Source organism: Aphis gossypii, chromosome 3 (genome assembly GCF_020184175.1).
Source record: "Aphis gossypii isolate Hap1 chromosome 3, ASM2018417v2, whole genome shotgun sequence".
Taxonomy (NCBI): Eukaryota; Metazoa; Arthropoda; class Insecta; order Hemiptera; family Aphididae; genus Aphis; species Aphis gossypii.
The window spans coordinates 27,865,811-27,890,459 of NC_065532.1; the positions used below are offsets into that span (position 1 = coordinate 27,865,811).

At 27.5% G+C, this 24,649-nt stretch overlaps 1 protein-coding gene across 5 annotated transcripts in view; it reads left to right on the forward strand.

Moving 5' to 3' along the window:
* The window catches only part of LOC114128032 (sushi, von Willebrand factor type A, EGF and pentraxin domain-containing protein 1), a 62,817-nt gene extending 45,838 nt beyond the window's left edge, over positions 1-16,979 (forward strand). The window contains exons 4-25 of one of the 5 annotated variants that reach the window (XM_027992441.2): positions 2,693-2,872; positions 4,454-4,645; positions 5,842-6,018; positions 6,841-7,023; positions 7,850-7,912; positions 8,109-8,330; positions 8,946-9,119; positions 9,193-9,397; positions 9,510-9,886; positions 10,731-10,931; positions 10,998-11,201; positions 11,495-11,677; positions 11,783-11,942; positions 12,002-12,117; positions 12,176-12,315; positions 12,426-12,552; positions 13,103-13,262; positions 13,328-13,479; positions 13,613-13,786; positions 14,016-14,195; positions 14,376-14,549; positions 15,587-16,979. In XM_027992441.2, the coding sequence (XP_027848242.2) occupies positions 2,693-2,872; positions 4,454-4,645; positions 5,842-6,018; positions 6,841-7,023; positions 7,850-7,912; positions 8,109-8,330; positions 8,946-9,119; positions 9,193-9,397; positions 9,510-9,886; positions 10,731-10,931; positions 10,998-11,201; positions 11,495-11,677; positions 11,783-11,942; positions 12,002-12,117; positions 12,176-12,315; positions 12,426-12,552; positions 13,103-13,262; positions 13,328-13,479; positions 13,613-13,786; positions 14,016-14,195; positions 14,376-14,549; positions 15,587-15,795 (3,953 nt within the window). In that variant the 3' untranslated portion in view covers positions 15,796-16,979. Of the gene's footprint in view, positions 1-2,692; positions 2,873-4,453; positions 4,646-5,841; positions 6,019-6,840; positions 7,024-7,732; positions 7,913-8,108; positions 8,331-8,945; positions 9,120-9,192; positions 9,398-9,509; positions 9,887-10,730; positions 10,932-10,997; positions 11,202-11,494; positions 11,678-11,782; positions 11,943-12,001; positions 12,118-12,175; positions 12,316-12,425; positions 12,553-13,102; positions 13,263-13,327; positions 13,480-13,612; positions 13,787-14,015; positions 14,196-14,375; positions 14,550-15,586 lie in introns of all 5 variants that reach the window. The other 4 variants (XM_027992438.2, XM_027992440.2, XM_027992442.2 and 1 more) reach the window with 4 other exon arrangements.
* Positions 16,980-24,649: the final 7,670 nt, after the last annotated feature.

Below are 24,649 nucleotides of genomic sequence, written 5' to 3' on the forward strand. Positions count from 1 at the left end.
AAGTTTGTTTTTTATTCTTAATTTATAAATTAATAATGTACCTATTTCATCTGTGCTCATATTATATTATATTTAATGAAATATAGTTAATTTAATTACGAAAAAAACTTTATGGAAAAAAAAAAGGTATTAATTGTTCTTGGAAACTTCAATTATCGATACACCATTCGTTATTGTTTTCATTAATATTTGTGAGTTGTGACGTAATTGTTTTTTTTTAAATTCAAGTTAATTGTTTCAAATTTGTTCACGCTTTTTTTCCAAGCACTGAAAGAATACTTTAGAAAAAGGTATTTAGTGTATATTGAAAATGTATAATAAAAGTTGTTATTAACACTACGCGAAATTGTCATTGTGTTATCGTTCTTATTTCCTATCAAATAATTAAAAAAGTTATTGTATAAAAATAATATACAAATATTTTTTTTTTAGTTTTTATAAGTAATATTGAAATGTTGAAATCAAAACTATTTTTTAATATAGTTGTATTTAATTTTTTGTTCTGCAAAAGTATATTTATATTTTTTTTTTAATTACAAGTTCTCAACTACATTAGTTTCAAAGAGTAGAAATAATTTTATTTTAAACTAATGATAAACTATATTTATATATTTAATTTTTAAATTCTGATTAACGAATATTCACTCAAATAGTCTAAAAATGTATTTATTGTAATACATAATTACTAATTCGTATAGTATAAAAAAGGATATTATTTCGGATCGGCTATTTTTAATAAAGACTGGCCACAAAAAAAAAAAAATCAAAGTAGGTATCGTTTTTAAGTATAAATACTAGGATGTCTGAAATGCCACGTGAAGCGAGAGGTAAACCCTCTCAATTACCTATATTATATACTCGTATTAGTGTGTATTTTATTTTGAATAGAATTATAATAAAGAACTAAAACATTTATATTAATGGTAGTTTTGTAAAACTATAAACCATAAATTGAATTAAAATTGATTAAGTGTAAATCAAATACCGCGAGTATAACTCAAAATTACAAATCACCCTAGTACTCCGCCTCCTTGGATAGTTGTTTGAAAATTGTAGGGCTGTTTCTTTGTCTTATAGCATTTCAATCGTAAAATGCTATGAGTGTACATATCTTATACCTAAGCAAAATAATAATAATTTAAGGTGTTTATAAATTCTCATAAATATACTTATGAATATTAAAAATATTTTTTTTCTCACATTAATATGATTATTTTTACACCTGGGAAATATATTATATAATAATATTTTGACGTCGTTAAATGAATAACAATATAATAATCATTATTAAACAACAATATTGGGCGTGGCATTATGTAGGTTTTCGCATCATACAGCCAATCAGCGCGCTATTGATTTACTATACTACTTTTCTATTGGTTATTACTATTATTGTATGCGTTTAACCTATCTTAACTACTCGAGTCTCAAGATTAAGTATGTTAGTCATAGTTATAACGCAGTGATCTATACTTCAAACCCTACAGGGTCGTTCAAAGCACCGAGCCGTTATCATATTTCATATTTGTCAACAAAAATAATTGATTCATCGATACTATACATACATTCTGAGGTGAGTCGTGGGTGACTGTTAACTATACGCTTTAAACAATTATTTTAATATATTATAATAATAATATATACCTAATACATATACGTCGAAATTAAAATTTTACAGTAGAGACACAAAACTTATTTTGTGTAATTTATCAGGTTTTTTTTTCGAAATAAATGAAATAAAAATACACATAGGTACTGTTACTATAGGAACACGCAGATAATATGTTTCTTTTTCACACCAAATAATGTGTTTAGATACAAATAACATATTTCTGTAAAAATCTGGAAATGTCAAAATATTGGACATTTTCCTTAACAAAAGTGGTACTAAAACCTCCAGCAAACTGTCAGGTATAACAGTAAAAAAATTGGTGACGATACGTTGAACGGTTTGGATTTGAATGTATGACAAAAATCGGGACTTGCTTTTATAGTATAAACTCCCATGCATTTGAATATTTATTTTATCTTTTCTTATGAAAATACTCAAATGGAAAAAATCAATACAAAAAACATACCCACTCATTTTTTGTACTATGATAAGTTTTCATATCTTAAATGTAATATAGTAATGTTTACTTTAATCGAAATGTTTTAATATTTATTTGAAAAAAATAAGTAAAATATTTGTATTTTATCACAAAAAAATTTAGATAAATCCACTAAAAAGATATGAATGTTTATACCAACATAAAATAATTTTATCGTATATTTAAATATTAAGGAATTCCATCAAGAAGTATTTTTATTTTTAGCAGAAATATGTTATTATCATATCGGTTATTATAGCCGAGTTAATAAATTAAAATTGATAATTCACGACAATTTTGCATTTTTAATCTAGCAGTAAATTATATGTTGGGATATTGTAATTGTTCATAGTTTGACTATGACACTTTAGATTCTATATCCGATAAAAAAAATAAAAATAAATAAGTAAACCCCTTGGGCCGCAAATAATTTTTATTGACAGAATATTAAAAAATATTCTTGTTGTGACTGAACAAAATTGATCATTTTTTCACGAAGCTATTTTTAATTTTCGGGGCGGCTAATGTAATCAACGTCATTCTTTACTTCGCTTGAGTTACACTATAACCGTCTAAACACTAACGTCCTGTTTTATCTACAGAAAGAGAATGCGAAGAATTACCGAATCCAGAACATGGTGTTGTGCAAATGACCGGAAGACTATTTAGTGACAAAGCTACTTACAGCTGCGAGATTGGATATCAATTGATTGGTAGAGACCACAGAACTTGCCATGCCACCGGCTCGTGGTCTGGTAAGGCGCCTTTCTGCAAACAAAGTGGTAAGTACTTATAATATATTTCATTATTCAATTTACATTTATATACTAGGACCTTCAATTAACGTAGAATGAATCATTTTATTTTGTCACTTTGTTAATAGTTTATTACCTTTATAATATTAATTTCTAACATCCAACTGGAATATAATTAACTTGTTAAAATCTCAATATCTATTGTTTTTTAATGTTTTTTTCTTTATTCTTATATAAATAAAATATGGTGAATATTAGTAATATAATATTACATAAACATATTACTAACTAAAAAACAGTGTATATCACACAATTATACATTTGTATTTCAAAATCTATATTATACATGTATATTGTTAATTAGGCAGAAGGAAATAATATAAAATATATAATAGGTACGCTACACATTTAAATAATTGAGACCAATTTATTTCAAAACCATTTTTTTATAAGTCAATGTTCTGTTCATTGTTTGAATACTTTTAACTTCATTAACGGTTATTAGGCGACTCTTTTAATTAAAAACACTTATTATTTCAAAATCTATTTACTTTTTTGAAAATATTTTTTTACATAATTTCCAGTTAACATAAGTTGTCATTTAAAAAAAAAATCATATTTTATATCGTTATAATTTTTTAAGTTTTTCATTTTCTTGAATGACAATGACATATATTTTTAATTTCATTTTCTAAAACAAAATATTTTTTAGAGTATTTCTCGGAGTATGTAAATATAAGTTTGAATGAATAGTTTATGGGTTATTATAACTGTTATAACTTTATAAGTAATTAAAATGTTTGTAAGCAAAGTAGTAGACCTTTTATATGGTACCCCTGTACTTCACCCCTACGACAAAACTTTAAATAAATAAGTTTAAATAAGTAATAACTCATAAACTACTCTACCAAATTTCGATTTTTATGTACCTATTGAAATATTTTGAAATATTCTGCTTCAAAATATGAAATTAAAAATTTATGTTATCGTTCAAAAAAATAAAATATATTAAAAATATATTTTTTTTATGTTTTTTTATTTTGATTAGAAATGATGTAAAAATATTTTATAAATTATTAATAGATTTTAAAATAATGAGTGTTGTTAAACAAAAGAATCACCTAGTATAGGTAATTAAAATTTCATTAGTTAAGGACTGAAAATTTGACTTACATATTTCTATGAAATCTACACACAAATTTAAGTGTAGGATAACTTTTAATACAATTGATATCACACATTTTTATTTATTAATATTTTACCAATTTATTATGAAATTACTGAATGACAATATGATTAATATTTTTTATAAAATATAAATTTTTCAAAAAAATTTTCTATTTATTATATTATAATAGACTTATTATTTTTGTACACACTTCAAAAAAGTTCCTTGTCTTTAAACTATTAGTCTATTTTTAACGACTCTAGTCATGTAAATCAAATATAATAAAAATATACTCTATGTAGCTGTACATTATTTATTATTATAATAAAAACTATGGTCTAACTATAAAATATTCTTTTGACTTTACATAACAGTACGGAATATAAATAAATCGATAAAACTGTTTAAATTAAATTACTCGTGTTATTTGTATTTTACAGTGTTTTGCAAATCTCCTCGTGTAATCGAAAATGCAGGTAACAATGCTTTTCCGGATCAGCAAACATTTGACGTTGGATCTGAAGTTGAATACCGATGTAAAGACGGATTTACGATGAGAGGTTTCGCCAGAGCTAAATGTTTGGCAATGGACATATCAGCTTCGTGGTTTGGGCCAGATATAACATGTGAACGTAAGTCTACAATAAAATTACTATACATATCTTTTACATATTTAAGGTATTTTTTAATTTACCTACTCTGTTACGTATTAATCTAATTTCATTAGTCTTATTATAAATATTTACAAGATTATCAAAAACAAACCCGTTGTAACGCACTTTATTACGATTTTTCGAAAAATTTTAATTTTGATGTTTTCATACACAACTTTTGAATTAACTTAAACCAAACTTTTTCTTTTCAAGTTTTACATTTACCTTAAAACTGATTTTCCATAAAACATTCCAAAACAAATAAACCTTCTAAGTGCACTATGAATCTAAAAATCAAGTTTTAATAATTCTAGCAATAAATTTAAAATTGTATATCATTTAAACTTTACTATTAGATACTTTTTTTTTAAATCAACGTTTAAAAAAAATATATTGTTATTCGCTTTAATATTTGTTCTTTTGTACGGCATAATATGTAGTTTTTGGCTTCAAAAATTATCTTTAAATACATTCATTGCCTATAACGTGCTTTATTTAACATAATACAAACTAATATGTATAAAAAGGCAAAAGCTTCATGAAATATTATTTTCAATTGCTAAAATGTATGTACTTAGTGTTTAAAATGTATTGAAACAGCTTCAATATTGCAACTATTAAATAAGAATAAATTAGTATTATCATTACTTACTATTTTAATTAAATATTTTTTTATGGTATAATTAATGACTAATGTTATTACAATGCTACCTAATTCACAAGAATATTTGTTTTACAAAGTTTAAATATATATTATATTATAAAAAAGGAAATTTTTGGATACGTGGCTTATGAATTACAAATATTTAAGATTTACGTAAGCAAATCAGATTATACTACTATATATTATAATGTACTTTATTGATGCAATTTATTGCATTCAACCAATTATTCATAATATTATCATATTATAATAAATAAATTATACAGTACGCGTACAGAAAATCCACAGCTTAATAATTAACACTTCTGTGCTTTATCTGGCTTAAAGTATAATATTGTATTAATAGATTATTTGTATAATGGTCTGTATTGTTCTATGTATATCTAATTCGACGTAATTTGTTGACCAATTATTGTAAATTATTCGAGTAAAATTGATTGTTTTTTTTCGATGGTATCTTGAATCTTCAATATGAAACAAATTTATTAAATATACCCTATTATGCTTTCAGCAAGGACTTGTGGCGCTCCTGGTGTAATTTCTAACGGTGGGCATCAAGGCGACTGTTCAGACTTCGGTTGCCGCGTGTTCTATAAGTGTTCGGACGGATACGAACTAATTGGAAAATCAGAACGTCTCTGTCATTCAGATGGATATTGGGTACCAAAAGATTTACCTTCGTGTGTGCGTAAGTACTTCAATGCCGAGTTCGCGTGGTCGTTCTCTGCCTACCTGTGACGATTTCCGACGGTAAACCGTTATGGTTTTGTTATCTTCTTAAACATCCATTATGCCTATAAAACAATAAACTTGTTCTCTTGTCTCGATATTCGTAACGTTATTCTAAATAACGTGAATCATTAAATATTATAAAACTTAAAATGTTATATCATAAAATTATTTGTAAGTATACAGGACACTGTAGGTATATTTGTTGTTGTTTTTGTCTAATATAATATCTAAATTCATAGTTGTAACACAATAATCAGTTTGTTAAAGTCTATTCTAACTATACTTAACACTGGCTATTTTTGTTTATCACTGAATGAAAACTCCTATTATTATGAGTTCGGAGGGAGGGCGATTCAAGTTTGATAAGTTATTAGTAACATAGGTATTCTCTAAATCCGTTGCAGCAACTCTAATTAATACATATTCAATTTAATTTAAACGAAATCATTAACTACCAACAAACCAATAATTAAAAAATAATAAATGTTATAATACCGCGCGTTTATAGACCAATCTGTACGTGTTAGCACAATATCAAAATTTCTATAATATTAGACACTATACACTATACAGATACCTGTCACAATAATGACTACAGTCATGGACCACGGTAATATAACGTATAGTACATAAATATATACACATACATATATATATATATATATGTATTGACTGGTTAATGTTTGGCCATATACCTACCTATCGATGTGTTTCGCAAACATAACTTATGGGTGAATTTACGTTCAGTTACTGTTTGGCGTTGTTTTCGCGTGTGTTGTGGTTTCAGCGGTTGACTGCGGTCCTCCCGAAAGCCCGTTCAACGGAAACGCGGTATTCACGTCTACGTCCTACAATTCGGTAGTATCATACGAATGTAAATACGGGTATATACTATCTGGTGAGCCGACTAGGCGGTGCGGTGCAGATGGCAAGTGGTCAGGCACAACGCCAATATGTCAAGGTAAATGTAAAAATGAGAATTTAAAGGCAGGCTCAGAAAAGAATTACAGTTAATTTAGTGTGGGAATTTAAATTTATATTTCAAAAAATGAATCTTTAATCTTTATCGTTTAGATAACAAAAAAATAATTTAAATTTATAACTTCACTTTTTAAAATGAATTAAAATGATACTTATTTTCAATATTGAATTTTGAATAGGTATATTCGACCAATAAGAGAACGTTTTATTTCTTTGAAAGGCATATATTATACATACAATTTTCAAATTGAAAGCCAGAATATCATTTAATATTTATTTCTAAATCTATGTTTCTCATAATATTATTATGGCTGTATACTGTATAGGTACAACAGTGTAAATGTTATTGTTTTTGTGACTCTTTTTTTAAATTTACCGTTGTCGCTAACTGTTATTAGCTATAAAACAGTTTTATTTTTTTATTAGTATAAATTACAACATACTAACATACCTATTTAAACTATTTTAAAAATATTATTATTCGTACATAGAACCACAAAATATTATATCGATATGAACACATATATATTACTCGTATATAGCGCAGAAGTGTTATCATTATTAGCTTCTTGTATACTATTAGAACTCGGGAAACTCCAATAAATCGTGATTCACATAGATTTTGGCTGTACACCTATTAGTTTTTTTTTTTTTTTAATCCACCCAAAACAATAAAAATGTAACGATAGAGATAGATTGCGGATCTCCGGGAGAGCTTCATAATGGTTGGCTAGAGAACACTGAAAGCGGCACTGGTCTAGGCGCAACGATTATTTACCGATGTCAAGATGGAATGCTTCTTGTAGGGAATTCTTCGACAGTGTGCCTTGCCGATGGACAGTGGCGTTATCCACCACCGCTGTGCCTAGGTGAGTTAATTTTGGCAGCCGACATGGTCGCTTAAAAATAATATATACTTAAATTATAACGACTGCTACTGATCGACTGATCTATGTAACTATTGGCATAAATACCAAAACGTATCATATTTCGTAGTAGCATTTTCCATTGTGATTATATTCAAATAAAAAAGTAATCTTTTTAATGGGTAAATGTGTTTTACAGCTCCATGTGTCGTGCCGGTTATCCAACAAGGTCATGTGAACATCACTCGATCAAACGATTCCACTCCTTACATACCAAAAACAACTGGTGGTCCTATTTTAGCGAAACACGGTGATAAACTGTCTGTAAAGTGCAACGCAAAATATGAGCCAGCTGTTGGAAATAACGATCTTGCTACGTGTAATAATGGTACCTGGACTTACATACCGAAATGCGAACCAGGCAAGGCATATTATAATATTTTTATTGTTGTATTTATTTTCCTTGGGGAAATTATTATAATTTTTTTTAATCATAATGTATATTTTTTTAATTAGAATATTAAAAAAAAGTTAATTGGATTTACTTAGAATCTCACAACAAGTCAATTAACCGATATAATCGAATTTAATTTAATAAATATATTTTCAATACCTCTTCTTTAAATTTGTGCGTTTTCTAGGATAATCGTTTGGTAAAACCAAAACCTACCTGTCCTACAGTTTTATTTTATTTATTTATCTAAAAAATTACTTAACTTATTAAATCACATAAATTATTTGTGTGTTTGCATTAATTAGGTAAGTAGTTACTTATGTTTCAGCTATGTACATTGTGTTGACTGTTTAATAAACATTTTGTATACAATTCATAAGCTTTCCTTCTATTACATTAAATCTTGATCTATCGACTTCTGCAATATAAAGTCTTACTCGCTGCAATAGTATAATAGTATATAACCTAACCATTATACAGTCATGACTATATTTTGATATTAGAGATAAAGAACAAGTTAAACTATTAAAGTATACCACAATAATTATTGAGCTTGTTAAAAGAGTTAAATTATTTTTTCAGCCCATTGTAAACGTCTACCACTGATTCCAAAAAACGGAATAGTCCTGGCACCACGAATGGGTCACGGTGCCAAGGCAAAATTTTCGTGTCGAGATGGCTACACACTGGTGGGGGACCGATTCACAGAATGTCGGTACGGAAATTGGTCCGGAGAAACTCCAAAATGCGACGAAGGTATTTAAAATTTAATTAATGTTTGACGGTTCATTCATTTCTAGCATAAAATAGTAAACAATTTTTTTTTCAGTTTATTGCACTTTCCCTGGTTATATAGATCATGGTAAAGTTTTATTAGTGGGTAGTATGGGTGTTTATGACTATAGACCATATGTTCGTAAGATAAAAAACAATAAGCAAATTTCGTTTGAATGTGATCGAGAATACGTAATCGAGTCAGGACCTGTGGGTGCAACTTGTATCGGAGGAAAATGGAGCCCTGGATATCTACCAAAGTAAAATTATAATATCATAAAATTGTCACGCTCTTAGAAAAAAATACTCAGAAACGCAATTGTAACGTATAATTATTATTTAAAAATATATTTGTCTTATTATAATTTTCAGGTGCGTGCCATCAATACACCCAAAGCTCAGACTCAGTAGATCTATTAAGAATAGTACTGATAATAATACAAGTGAACTGATTACGGAAAAACCTGGTTTTTATCAAATTGACAATTTAATAACTTCTATAAAAGCTTGGTGGAAAAGAAGTAAACGTGCATTATCAGCACAAAATCAACAAGTCATGAAAGCCAAACAGACATCTAATAAAGATCAAACAGCTAAAAATCCTGGAGTTAATAGAGGATCTAGAGGTCGAGAATCTGGGGATTTATCATTCAAAGATTATGACAATGAAGATGGTAACTCAACAATAGACGGAGAAAAAGCATCACACAAAGGTTCTAAAGGAAAAGGCAAACATGGAAAACGAAAAGGTAGGTTTTATATTTAATCGTAGATAAAGAAGTATATTGTTGTTATTGTTTGAACCAGGATTTCAATACATATTTTAATTGTTTTGATTGAACAATGCTTTCTTGGTAAAAAAAAAAAAAACCATAAAATAGATAAATTTAAATTTAAGTACACATTTATGCAAGATTTCTATACAATTTAACTAAAAAAGTACTTAATTTCATAATATTATTTCGAGAAATTTGTTTAAAATAATCAAATGTCAATATATTATTTTGTCTATTATATTGATAACTAGTTTTTGTTATCTATATAGCAGTACCTAACCCTTATCAATCAATGGTCATGTTATGGTAGTTGCTAAAATTTAATAAATGCTACATCGCGATTATACTTATGTCTTAGTTCTATAATACTTTTAGTAGTAGAATAACAATAGCAATAAAAATATGTCTTTCAACAATTCAAATAAAATGTTTAATATTAATGAAATAATGTACATATATATATATACTATTTTTATAGATACCTACAGAGTAGTTCTGGTGTTAATCATTTGCGATTTTTACCATTTGTTCCGATAACTTATACATAGATAATTACATTAATTAATGTTATTGAAAAAATATATTATAAAGATATTTTGTTTAATAATAAAATATATATATATATAGCTATGATTATAATTTTTTCATATATTTTTTTTTTTTTGGAATTTTTTGGTTTTTCATAAAATTATTGTTTGACGTTTTTATGTTATTGAATTTGAGTTGGTTTAGGTATATAATTGAGTTAGGTCTATAGTTATCATAATATTATGCTAATACACAACAGGTATATATAATTTTTTGTTTTGATTCACAGTTGGTCCTTGTGAACCTCTAAAAAATAGCTCCAATATACATATTGAAATTGTGAGACCGGGAAGACATGCAAATGTTACTCATTCACATGGAACTTTTCTCAAAGTGTCATGTGATCATGGATACCAACCTAATGTGGTCAATGGTACAGCAAAATGCTGGAGAACTCGATGGAAGCCAGCAAAACCTGACTGCAAACTTAGTAAAATAAATTAACTTTTTCATAACACTTGTTTAAGTTATAATTATTTAAATACTTCATTTACAGAACCTTGCTTAATACCATATTCAGCTAATGGTTTTTACAGTAAAGTGGAACCTACGTATTTAAATGTAACAGAAAGTTCAGAGTTCATGGATGGTGAAGTCGTAACTATTACATGTTTTCCTGGATTTAATTTGAAAGGCCCATCAAGAATGGAATGTATAAAAGGCGACTGGGATATTGGAACTATTTCAGAGTGCACCCCTGGTAATATAATTGTTTATTTTAATTAAATACAGAGTTACGCTTGATGTTTAAAGTATATAGTAATGTATATAGTATATAAATATAATATTATTATGCAATAATAACTAATAAGAAAGAATGTATAGTAATAATATTAAATAGGTATAGTCGTATAGAATTATACAAATCAAAATTATTAATGAGATTCGTTGATTGGTGGTAAAAAAATTAAATTCTTATTGGTGGATACATTAAAATTACAAAATTTATAATTTAAAAATCGATTTAAATTATTATTAAATTCATAATTTCAGCTCCATGTGAGTTGCCGGCTATAACACATGGCCAATACTTACTTGGATATAGAGCCGGACTTACGATAGCCAATGGATCATTTGTTACCTTCCAATGCGATCCAGAGTTCATAAAAACTACATCAGTTTCTATTGAATGTGTATTAGGTCGATTAGTTCCCAAAGTGCCTTCTTGTAAAAGAGGTAATTTAAAATTTATTTCAAAATAAAATATAATATAAGACATAATTTATTGTATAATACATTTGTAAATAAAAAAATAATGGTTTCACAAATTTATTTCTATAGATGGTGGATTATTCATTACCGGTGCAGATATTTTAAAAAAAAGCGAATTAGGCACCATTGATCTTTTGTCTGGACTTCGAGGATCTTGTGGACCCCCAGAGTCGGTCCACGGATCAATGGTGTTTAGAAACGGAGAATTATTGAAAGACGCAGAAAAGAGGTAAGTACTACAAATACAAATAAAATGCAATTTATAATAAATATTTTTTTTTATTTTAGTTTTCCCGATGGGACAGAAGTAACATTTAATTGCATTGGAAACATAATAGACGAAAAGGTCACATGGCGCATACGATGTGAGGACGGCAACTGGATTGGTCGATCATTAAATTGCAGTAAGTTGTTTAGTATATTTAGCCGCAAGAGTGTATGTATATCGATGGTAAATTTCAGCGAAACCCGTCGAAACTATGAATTCCACTTTAGACAATACCACTTGTATGTTTCGAAACAGCGAGCCCAATGTAGTGACCTTTATAGGTGATACGATGATCACGAACGAGCTAACCGAATTTAACGCAGGAACGGTTTTGGTAATTTACCACTTTCATAACATAAAATAATAAAAAAATATATATCTTATTTTAATTCACTTTATTTACATCCCGTATATGATTATTATTTTGTGGTATGTTCGTTTTAGGTATCTCGATGCTCAGACATTGGAAAATATGCAATGGAAGGTTCCAACAGACGAGTATGTTCGAATGGTGAATGGTCTGGACAACGTCCAGTTTGCTTTGGTCTTAACCAAGAAAACGATTATGCACGTATGTTATATAAATTACAAATATCTGTTTATTATATATATGAGCTTATTATTATATTTTGGTTCAATATCCATTTTATTACCTTTTATTATACACTTCTTACAGTTTGCCTTTTATAAATTCTAAATTTATAATTTGTTTTTATTATTTACAATGTCTCATGCTAAAAACTTAATTTTTAGTCTTAAAATATTAAGCTTTTATTATTTTAAATTCAAGGTAATGTTTCTGAAATTCATTTTCATAAAAAAAAAATAAAATTTATAAAATTATTTATCAACATATTATATACATCATAATACATCGTATATTCGTATATAATATACCTACACGCTTATAAATTATAATATATATAGATAGAAAATAAAATGAAAGTTAAGATCTAATGACACCTAAAGTAATAAATAAAAGAATAATATTATCGACATTATAATTTATAATGTCTTATAATAACGAATAAATAAAACGATTTCGATGAAATATTAACTTGTTATATTTTATTTTATAAGATATCTTATATTAATGTGTTTGCACCGTGTATCTTTTAAAGTGGAAAAACCTCCAACAATACTGTTTCGCCATCAGCTAGGACCAATAGCACAGAGTAACGAGGGACGACTAGTCGTTTACCCAGGAACGATATTGCATATGGAGTGTTTGTGGATCAAACGATTCGGTACTCCGAAATGGAACGTCAGTCATTCGTTCCGGTAACGTACCTGGTTTTACGTTATTTGATTTGAGTAAATAATTTAATTACGTCCGTGTGTTATAGAAAGTATCCCGAGGGATGGACCACCGACCCTGGCCGAGACCCGGATCTCGAGTACCGGTTGAGTATTTATCACGCAAGTAGAGATGACTCCGGGCTGTTTTCTTGCATTACCCCTACCAGGCACACGCATTCTGTTGAAATAATCGTAAAAGGTTCGTATTAAAAAAAAAAATACGATGTTTTAATTTACTTAACTCTTAAATGATAATAATTGTGTAATAACAAAAATAATAACTGTGGCTATCTTACAAATATAATATAATATTATGTACTTAATTAATATAGCCGTGCACTGTCCTTCTATCCCGTCGAAACGAAGTTTGATCATTGGTTCGCAAAACACAAAACTAAACTCTCGTGTAAAGTTTTCTTGCGCTAAAGGCAACAATCTGATCGGGACCTCTGAAATCGTTTGTTTGCCTTCGGGTAACTGGAGTGATCCAATCCCCGCATGTGAGAGTAAGTTTATCAATTACTATATACGTAATATGTTATAATATACGAGTAACTGTAAACAAACTAAAAAAAATTTTTTTACACGAAATAAAAAGTAATATATTGTGTACTTAGTTAAATACTATTACATGTTAAAAATTACGTAATATTTAAATAGTGGTTTACTAGAAAATATTGTTATAACTTAAAACTTTATCATCGTGTTTTCCTTTTTATTTTTTTTTGCCATTAGTTATCGAATGCGAAAAAATCGATAATCTAACCGACCCAAATTTACGAATAGCCACGCTCAGCCGTCAAGTGGGAGGTGAAATAATGTTTAGCTGCATGCAAGGATTCGGACTAGATGGGCCAACACATTCGATATGCCTGCCAACTGGCGAATGGGAACAACCTTTCCCTACATGCGCAGGTATATTAAAAATTTGACATGATATATTATTTTTATTGCAAAACTATAGGGGAGGCTATCGCGTTTTCGCGGGTACTCAGTGACTTCGAAAAACTGATCCCCTCCCCGCCATCACAACCACTCCCATCATCAACCATCCCATTTTGATCTCGGGCCCTAAGTGTAATTGATATGTTGTAGCGGTCACTTGTCCCTGGCCAGGGGACCCGCCGCACGGTTACGCGGCCGTCTCGCAAAACTCATACAGGCCTGGCGAACATGTATCCATCAGCTGCGAACCGTACTACGTGTTGGACGGTCAACCCAAGCTCGTTTGTGGGGACAACGGAGAGTGGTCAGCGCCAATGCCAATCTGTAAGTGGAGCGGGTAGTGTGTTTGTATAGCGACTTCGAACAAATGCCGCCGGTAGCATACTGGAGCGTCACGACGGATCTCCTGGCCAAAATATAATTAATTCCCGTCCGACAAATCCAGGGGTGGCCGAATCACGGAGGCGTCTTATTGAACAGCAAAACCAACTTTATATGATAATAATGGTTAAGACTCTGTTAATTTTAAAGCATATAAATACAGAGTGATAATTTTATCGTAAAACACGTAATACTTCAAAAAATATAGGATTTAATTTTTTTAAATTTAAGCCCAAATACTAATAACCACAAAAATACATAAAATATTATCTCAATGGTTTTTTTTGTTTTTTTTTTGTTTTTAGAAAAAAAAACTAAAATTGTCCTGTTTAAGATTGTCCAGATACAATCTGGTCTGCGACAAAAATATAATATTAAATCTTATAGTAACGCATTCACTGTTGATGACATGTATTCATATAGTCAATTAATATCTATACCGCCGTAATATCGTTTACTATTAAATAGATACCGATCCATTTTTAATTATTATATCCCACGCCAAAAAAAAAAAAATACATCAACTTTATATTATAATACAATACTTTATTATACATATATTATTGGTCATTACTATATAAGTATACCAGATTATATTAATACAAATTTCAAAAGTTTAAATCTTAAATAAATTTAATTAAAAAATGACCACAATCTTTCATGAATATTGAAGTATAAAATACATTTATTGGCATAATTTTTAACTTGCAAATTAATTATTTAAATTATTGCATATATAAATACACTTTAGCTACGCCCAAAACGATTATTATACGTACCAATAAAGTACAAGATTTTTTTATTTTTGGCATTTATTTTCTCGGAAGCCGATAACAATAATGTTGAAAATAATTTATTAACGTGTAGTATACGCCTCGGTGGTTGCATGTTTGTTTGATTTTAAAATAATGATTTCGAAGTCGCTCTTCACCCGACGCCCGAATCGATCGTCTGTATTGCCTTGTAATTCATGTTCGCAGGTGTTATAGCCTGTCCGTACCCGGGTACAGTGATCCGAGGCCGGATGTCCACCGTCAAGTTTTACTACGCCATCGGTGATGTGATCACTTTCAGCTGCGATGAGAACTTGAAAATTAAAGGAGCTCCTATATTACGATGCCTTAAACACGGAAAATGGTCAAATTCCATACCGACTTGCGTGTCCAAGAACGAAACTCTGCGGGTTTAGTAAATTCGCATCTTCGTTACCTACACATCATACCCACCGACATATAACGTTATAAATTATATATTTCATGTGACGATACGTGAAATAGCCACAATTATTCTTTGTATTATTGTTAATTATTATTTATTTTTTTTATTTTGGTTCTCTTTAATACCGTTTGAGTCGTAAAATATTTACCGACGTCGTATTCTCAAAACGATATAATAATGACAGTACAATTCAAAAAACCTTTAATAATAAGTTTACTAAGCATCGATACGGGTTTCCATAATATGCGAGAAATTTTGGACAATGCCAGAATGCGGTAAATTATACCAGTAAAAAAATACAATTCGAATAATTTGCATTTACGATTTATTATTACACGATTATTACATAAGTCGTAACTAACAGCTGGTTCAACTTAGTCACATGGTAGTTGAGCATAGCCGTTCGTCTTCCAACTCGAGGGATAATTCATAAGCTCCGAAAATCCACTACTTGTTTATTATCATATTCGAGCGAGTCATGTTTATGATATACTTGAATAGTTGAATAATATAACTAACATTTTGTGAATTTTTTTTTTTAATTTTAAACACCGCTCCATAATAACCACAAGTAGTTTTAAAAACTTGATTTACAACTTACTAACGTAATAAAATATGTGTATAAATGTATCACATAGTACGAGTAGTACCTATCTATTCTATTTGTATAGTATACATAGTTTCTCAAATATTTATTATATATATATATTATAATATAATATAATATAATATATATTATTATTATTATTATTATTATTATTATTATTATTGACAATAATATATATTTATTTTACCGTTTTCAATATAGAAACGGCAGTGATATGGTTTTAGAATTAAATGCAAACAAACAAAATATATTATACTATTAAAAATAGAATAATACCTTCTAACCCGTAATGTTAATAATAAAACTTTCTTTAATAAGCGTAGTTTGACTATACTCTCTAATAACGTTTATATTATTATGTTATATACGTGCATAATGTGCATATATATTATAGTGTAAACTCTCTAGTAGGTAAATCTAATAAATATTGTTCATTAGTTTATCCATTTCATAATCTCATATATAATAATATATTATATAGGTTAACCTTGTTGTATTAATAGAATATATTATAATATTATCATATAATATATATTATGTATATCATATTATTGCGTACTATATTCAAAATACCAATAAAGTTAAACAACATACATTTGCCTGTTGTTTATTACTAAATAGCCTATGGGTAAAAAAGATTTTCGTTTATTATTTCAGGGGTCGTATTTACTAATATTTACTATATTTAGGTGACGTGCGACAGTGGTAGTGATCCAAATTCCATCAGCCCACCGCCGCCTTAATATTCTAGTAAATCCTCATGGGACATACCGTCTACATGACTATTACTATTTTTTTTTTTTGGAACATTACAATATTGTATTATACTTGTGGATCAATAACAGGACGTATAATATGGTATTGAATACAAAATGGTTTATAAAAAATTGATTCTTATAATCTTATTATTTCATTTTTAAATGTATTATGTTCCTATTCAGCGTGACAGAATTATAAGCAAACTAAAGTAAAATACATCCAATGATATGATAGAAAAAGTCTTCATCAGAGTGATAAATTACAGTGATTTGTGTTGTTCATATAAGCTAAAATAAAAAAGGTATCTATTATAATATATTATCATCTTTGTATAAACTGGCGTCTTGTATAGGCAATTTTGATACTTGTATGCTAAACGAACCAATGTGACGCGTTGTGGCTAAACAAAGCGATCACACTTATTATATAATATACCAAATTACTCGTAATATAATATCAGATTAATTATAAAAATATTATTTTTTAAGGTATTTTAACGGTTGACGAGCACAAAATATATAACGCAATATTATAATTGTAGATACACACCAGTAAACGAAGAGTTAGTGTATTGGCTATATAGAATTAATCTATTAAAATATTGAACTGTGCAGCAGAAAAAATTGAAAATATAACAATTCACAAGTGCGGATACTTATAAAAATACTTAGTGACAAACTTTCGTAGTTAAAAGAAAATTGGTGTATCCGGATGAGAGGTGTATATGTGGATGCTATGCCGAGGTGATCATAAAGCTTGAAATGGGATAACTATGAGTAAACTGATATGGCTTTCTTGTTTTATTTTTTTGATACTTTAAATCAAATTCCGCGTTAAAATATTTCTGTGCATATTTGTAGTTATTTACTTTCTGTTTATAGCAATACTTTGTTCAGTGAATAAACGCATCACTAAAAATTGATTAGTTCTGCACATCTCTACGCAATACTCAGTTGTATCGTTGTACGATTTTGTTTTTATTTATTACTATCATTCTAAGTTTATGTTATATGAAAGTACCATTTTTCACAAAACTAGGTTTATTTATACAATTGAAATACCTTGTACATGATATTGTCACGAATCTGTTGATTTAACCACAAAATATTGTGAACTTTCACAAAAATGGTGGTAAACTAAAATAAATATCAATGTACAAACTACAGTATACGAAAACATGTAATAGTCAACCTATATACATATGTATGCTGTGAATAATATGTACGTAGTGTAGACTATATTTAGAAACTCGTATTTTGGCAAAAGAACCATGTATATACCTTTATGGCAATGTGCTTTATTTGGAATATTTTTTTCTTCTTTCGTCCATGACACAAACAATTTTAATGCTATTAACACATATTTTTTACACATACATAATATAATACATAAAAAGGTAGACTATTGGAAAGTCTCAAAGCTTAAATGTACTGTTTATTTGTTCAAATGGGTAATATTTTTCTGTGATTCTCTAGTGATAAATACGGTTTTCACTCTGTAGTCTATATATCCCACGGTAATGGTGAACGGGACTATACTTATATATACCTATACTATACGTCACGAAATAAGTATAGAGCCTTACAAACGTGCGGCTGCATCTTCAAATGATGAATTTTGCAATTTCCGGAATGATTATAACGGTTTAGTATAATATACATGCTTACCGGTGACTCGTAGTATATTGCCGTAGCGAGTTTAAATCACGTCCGTTTATGTACGCGTACATAATGGAAACGGAAAACAAACCGTCGCCACCCCTCCTTCTTCCGGTCTCAACAGTGACTTGGCAAACATTTACCAAGATTGTTATGGAATAAACAAGAAGGTGAGTGCAAAACGACCAATCGAGTAATAAACTAATATCGACCATTAAGCAAACAAAAAAACCCATTCTAAAACTTTATGATAATAATTAAATATCTAGGCACTATTAATTTTAGAAACGAATAATTTTATTTTTATTTTTATTAAATTATTTCTAATTTTATGTAGCGAAAAGATGAGAAATAAAATGAAAATATTATATTCAACTTTCGTTTTGGGCGATGATTACAAATAAGCAAAAATTCAAAACATCACCATAAAAGTAAGAAACTATTATTATGTAATAAAAGTCATTCTGTACATAGTATTTGATATAATATAAACTTTCCAATTAAACTTTATATACACAGTGGTCCTATGTAATACACTCCTATTCGTAATACGAGTTTGGTGACAATATTATAATTGAAGTCGAACTGTCATTAATATGGTCATCTTCGTTTGTATTGGATATACCTATCAAGATTGATAAAAACAATAAGTAAAGACTTATCATACTCGTATTTCTATATTAATAAGCTATATAGAATAAATTATTGTATTTAGACAATGTTCAACAACCAAATTTCACATAATTAAAGATATTATTATTATATCAATAAGTCATCATATTTTAGTAGTGTAAGTACAATAAGACAAACACGTATTACAGTACCAAATGTAAAATTACGAGTATAAATATTAATTTTGTTGCTTTTTTTTTTGCCTCGACATTTAGACTAAGGTAAATAATCTAAGTGACGAATTTGGACTATGGTATTGGTCAAGTAATTAATGTTGCTGGTCAAACGTTCATAACATATTTTAAGAACACAGACGCATTTCAATAATATTTGTAGCAATGTGCCTTTTACTCCCCATATTGTATAATTAATAGGTACCTAATTTATTTAATTAAATACCAAATTGAGGTTAATAAAAGTTTTAATCGAGCTTTTTTGTTTTGTTTATAACATTTTAAGTGTTTAAAATTAATTTTAATATAATGTTAAATATATTTTATAGATAATAAAGGTACATTGGTAGGTACCTATACAGTTCTTACACATCTAAATAATTTAATTCAGAAAAACTAACTAGGTAATTACTATGTGCTTTTATGATTAAAAAAATACATTAATGACTAATGTAATATAATGTAACATATTCATTCTCATAATTTGTTTCAAAAATCTAAGTTTTATACTTTAATTAAAACTTCGGAGGCCAAACTATAAAATTATTTGATGGGGTAAAACTTTTTGATGCCACATTAAAACTATGATGGGATGAAGAAATCCTGTTTTAAATCATATATAACAATATATTATTATAAAAATGTTACCTATCTGTATAATCCAATTAACATCAGTCAAGTTTTAACTCATATTCTCATCTACATTCTACACTATAATATTTATTGTGTGAATATCTTAATAATTTGATTACTTACAGAAATCAGATAAATATTATTAAGTTTATAATATAATATAGCATAAGTAATAATATTTTAATCATATAAATATAAATTATTAGAAAAATTAACTATTTCATTCAATAAATACATGGTGCATAAAAAAAACCGACTTAAAATAAAATTAATATATTATTAATTACTAGGTATAGATAAGAGTCATATTCGATTAATTTAATCTAAAGCTGCTAGTAGTAACCGGTGACAACTAAATACTAATCATAGAACAGTGTCCATTAATTCATTATTTTTCTGCTTGATTATAATATAATATTATCTACAGGTTGTGACCTGTAAGCTCTTATACAGATTTGTGATACAAAAATAGGTATATGTGCTTTGAAACTTATTGTACTCAATATTATAATGCGGCAGAGAAACAAATGGAGAAATTGAATATTTTCACATCAGTGGATCAAAAAAACGATGCATAACTACTATTTAGGCATGAAAAAATCAACAAACTTGTCGAGGAATAAGTTAAAGTAAGAGATTGTGTTTAAAATTTAAAGTTTTGACGATTCCTAACGATAGAAACAAATATTTGATTTTTTTTAAAGAAACTAAATTAAAAATAATTAAGATATAAACAAAATTAAAACTTTTAAACGATCTTAAAATATAGGAGTTCTTAAATTTTTAAAATTAAATGATGATTTTTATTTGATTTATTTTTAAGTATTATTTTATACATAGATATTAAAAATATTTTATATATTTTATTAGTATAAATTATTAAGTCGATAAAATAATTTAAAACTAATGTTTAAGAATAAATTTACTTTTAATGTAATAAACAAAATATTTTCCAATATTAAAAGTAAGTAGTAAGTACATGTAAGCTGAACAAATAATAATAAAAAAAAAAATAGAGACCACACTATACTATATACTAACTAGTAACTATGTAAAATTAATTACAAAAAAAAAAAAAAAAATGAAATGTAATTAATTTTTAAATTAAAACAGCTTATATTAATTAAAATAATTAAAGGAGTTATTATTATATTAGGATACAATAATTAGTAAAAAACTAATCTTTAAAATAAAATAATTAATTATAATATAATATAATTATATGCTGATTTAGAAAAGGCTAGGTATCCACAATGCTGCAAGACATAGTTAAATCATCGTGATTGCTAATAAGAACTTCGTATACTTTTAGGCGTTTAATATTGAATTATTATTGTTATTTGAGGTTGTTGAATTATTTTTATATTTAATACAAAAATATTATATTTTTATCCCATGATATGTATAATCCGATGATAGGTATCAGTATTAGTTGGTTCGGTCTGTTGAACCAGCGTACAACTATTAGTATGAAAATACTACGGTAGATTGCGCTAAATATTACGTATTAATATTATTGTTATTATAAATAAAATATTATTGTGATAAATTATGTTTCGAGGCTTCAAGGGGCACCACGAACCCTACTCTCATTCCTCTCATTGTGTTTTGTACAGGCGTAGATACAGATACATGGGTACGTAAACATATTACTATAATATAATATATTCAACACTGCAAAAATACGTTTACCATCATAATCATTATTCGCTATTGTTTTTTTTTTGCATTCAGTTGTATTGTACACCTATCAAAAAAAAAAACCATTATTCTGATGACAGATACTCACAGCTTAATACAGGTTTATTTTTCTTATTCTATGACATATTGAATGAACGACGATTAACTGACGGTGTTTCCAATTTGGATTCCAGTACCCGGTAAATGTTTATACTGTACCTCCGATAATTCCCGAAATCACTGTATATCGACAGCCTTAGCCCACAGATACATCGTTTATTCGTCTGTTGTGTCGTGTCTCAAAAAATTAAGCGCTGCTCAACTCGGGGTAGATGTAGATCATGGTTAGAGAATGATACCATGATAACAACGGTCAATTAGAATACAATATATACCTAATAAGAAACACGACACAACTACTAACTGACGATCTAACTCAGCTTTACTAAACTTGTTAACCGTAACAATACCTACATCTACATAATATACATATATATTACATATATATTATATATATATATATATATATATATTTATTTATTATATTATTTATTTTTTATTATATATTTCTACATATTATGACGATCAATAAAAAACGGCCTAATTTTTTGGTAAAGGTATGCGATGAACGAACCTTCGAACTTACCTACATAAATACCCAACTAACCAGCTAAAAGTAATAATATTATTTTATTAAGTGAAAAAAATTGCCTCCATGAAAGTCAAAAATTAAAATTTCCAATTACATTAATCGAATAAAAATGAATATACCTATACCTAGACTTAATTATCTTAATTATATCTTTATAAATATAATAATTATTTTGATAACAAAATATGTCTTCGTGAATGGTTATGTCAAAACTTGAGATTAAATTTTATCTTTTATAATTATAGGTACCTTCTATAGGTATATTTTGTTTGATAAATATATCTATATAAGTAAAAATATATAAAATAAAATAATTTGCAATAACATTTTTTAACATAGCTATTACTTAGGTACCTTAATCAAATTAAAAACTATTTTTTATTTGACAAATTTTTCTATTTTTATAGTCTTTAATGTAAATTTAATGTCGTTTAAAGTTAATTTTTTTGAAAATAAGGGTAAACCATAGAGTTGTTACTTGTTTGATATAATATTAATTTAATTATCATGTTCAATTATTCATAGTTATTATAATAATTTTGTATTTAAAAAAATGCTGTGCTGGCCGTAGAGAAAACTATAAGTTATCGCCGAAAAGGATAACCACCATTATTATAGTATCAAAAAGTATTCTTATTTTAGAATTATAATGTACTTGCCTTCTTATTCCCTTTTTTAAACTGAAGTTATTACAAAGTTATTTTTCAATCTAAAACTCAACTTTGCATTCAATTATAGGGTGCTTATTATAATAATGTAACAGAAACTTAATTTTAACAAAAATAAGTCATTTTTGGTATATTTTAGTAGGAAACTTTATTATTTGTTCTTAATCATTAGCTACATCGATTCTACATTACAGACTGCAGTATCTATTACACTTCAATACTTAATAAATCAACTTGTTATAATGTATTAATTTCTTTTATAATTTGAACTAATATAGACCAATGATTTCAGATTTGAGCAGTCACTGCGAGTTACGACAGGATACATTAATTGCTATTGTGGTGTAACATATACAACAAATAAAAACAATCTACTTACTTGGCAATTGTACAAAATATGTAATAATGCGGTATGAAAAAAAAGGTTCAGTGTTAAAATACATGATTCAAATACAAATATCAGTGATGGAACAGACCCAAATAGGTAGGTCGTAGGTGTATCAAGAAAGTTTAAAAATATTGTGCTCGCTTACACGCGGTGGGCTTATATAGCTATTTATTAAATATGAAATAATGGTAGTATAATATTATATAATATATTGGACAATAATCATAGATTATACTTATGTAGTATGTGCAATAGATGCTGCAGCAGTTTCGTATACCTACAAAGGATATTACGGAGGATGTATGACTGAATCTTTATATACTCATATCGTATAAATAGTATATTGTCTTAATTGTAAGTACTTATCTACTAATTACTTAGTATTATTATATTACGAATACAACGTAATTTCATCTTGAATATGACATAAAAATTGAATTTTTAATGTTTATTTATGATTACTTTAAACTAAAGTTAAAGTATTGATGAAGAAAGTAGTAAAGCAACATTTTGCGGTGCATCTCTGCTGTATCTCTCCTCGCCGCTCACCAAACTTTAAACACTAATAAATTATAACTCATTAACTACTCGTTAAAATTAAAATTTTTTTTATCAAAATACTCCAAAAAATATTCCTTTTTTGGAAGTGAAATTAAAAAATGTAACCTATAAAATTATAATGATAAAAAATATTATAATTTTATTTTAATATTGTTTCATTTCAATTAAAAAAATTTTTTTTTTGAAATCGTTAATAAATTTTGAAATAATAAGTGTTCAAAAAATAAGAATTCAAAACCAATGTTGGTTTAAGTCTGAAATCTTTACCAATTAAGTGATATTTTAGATTCTGAATGAAGTGATGAATGTATTAATTTTACAATGATGTGTGAGTTTTTTTGTATGTGTGCGGTGCAACTTTTTTAAAAAATGCT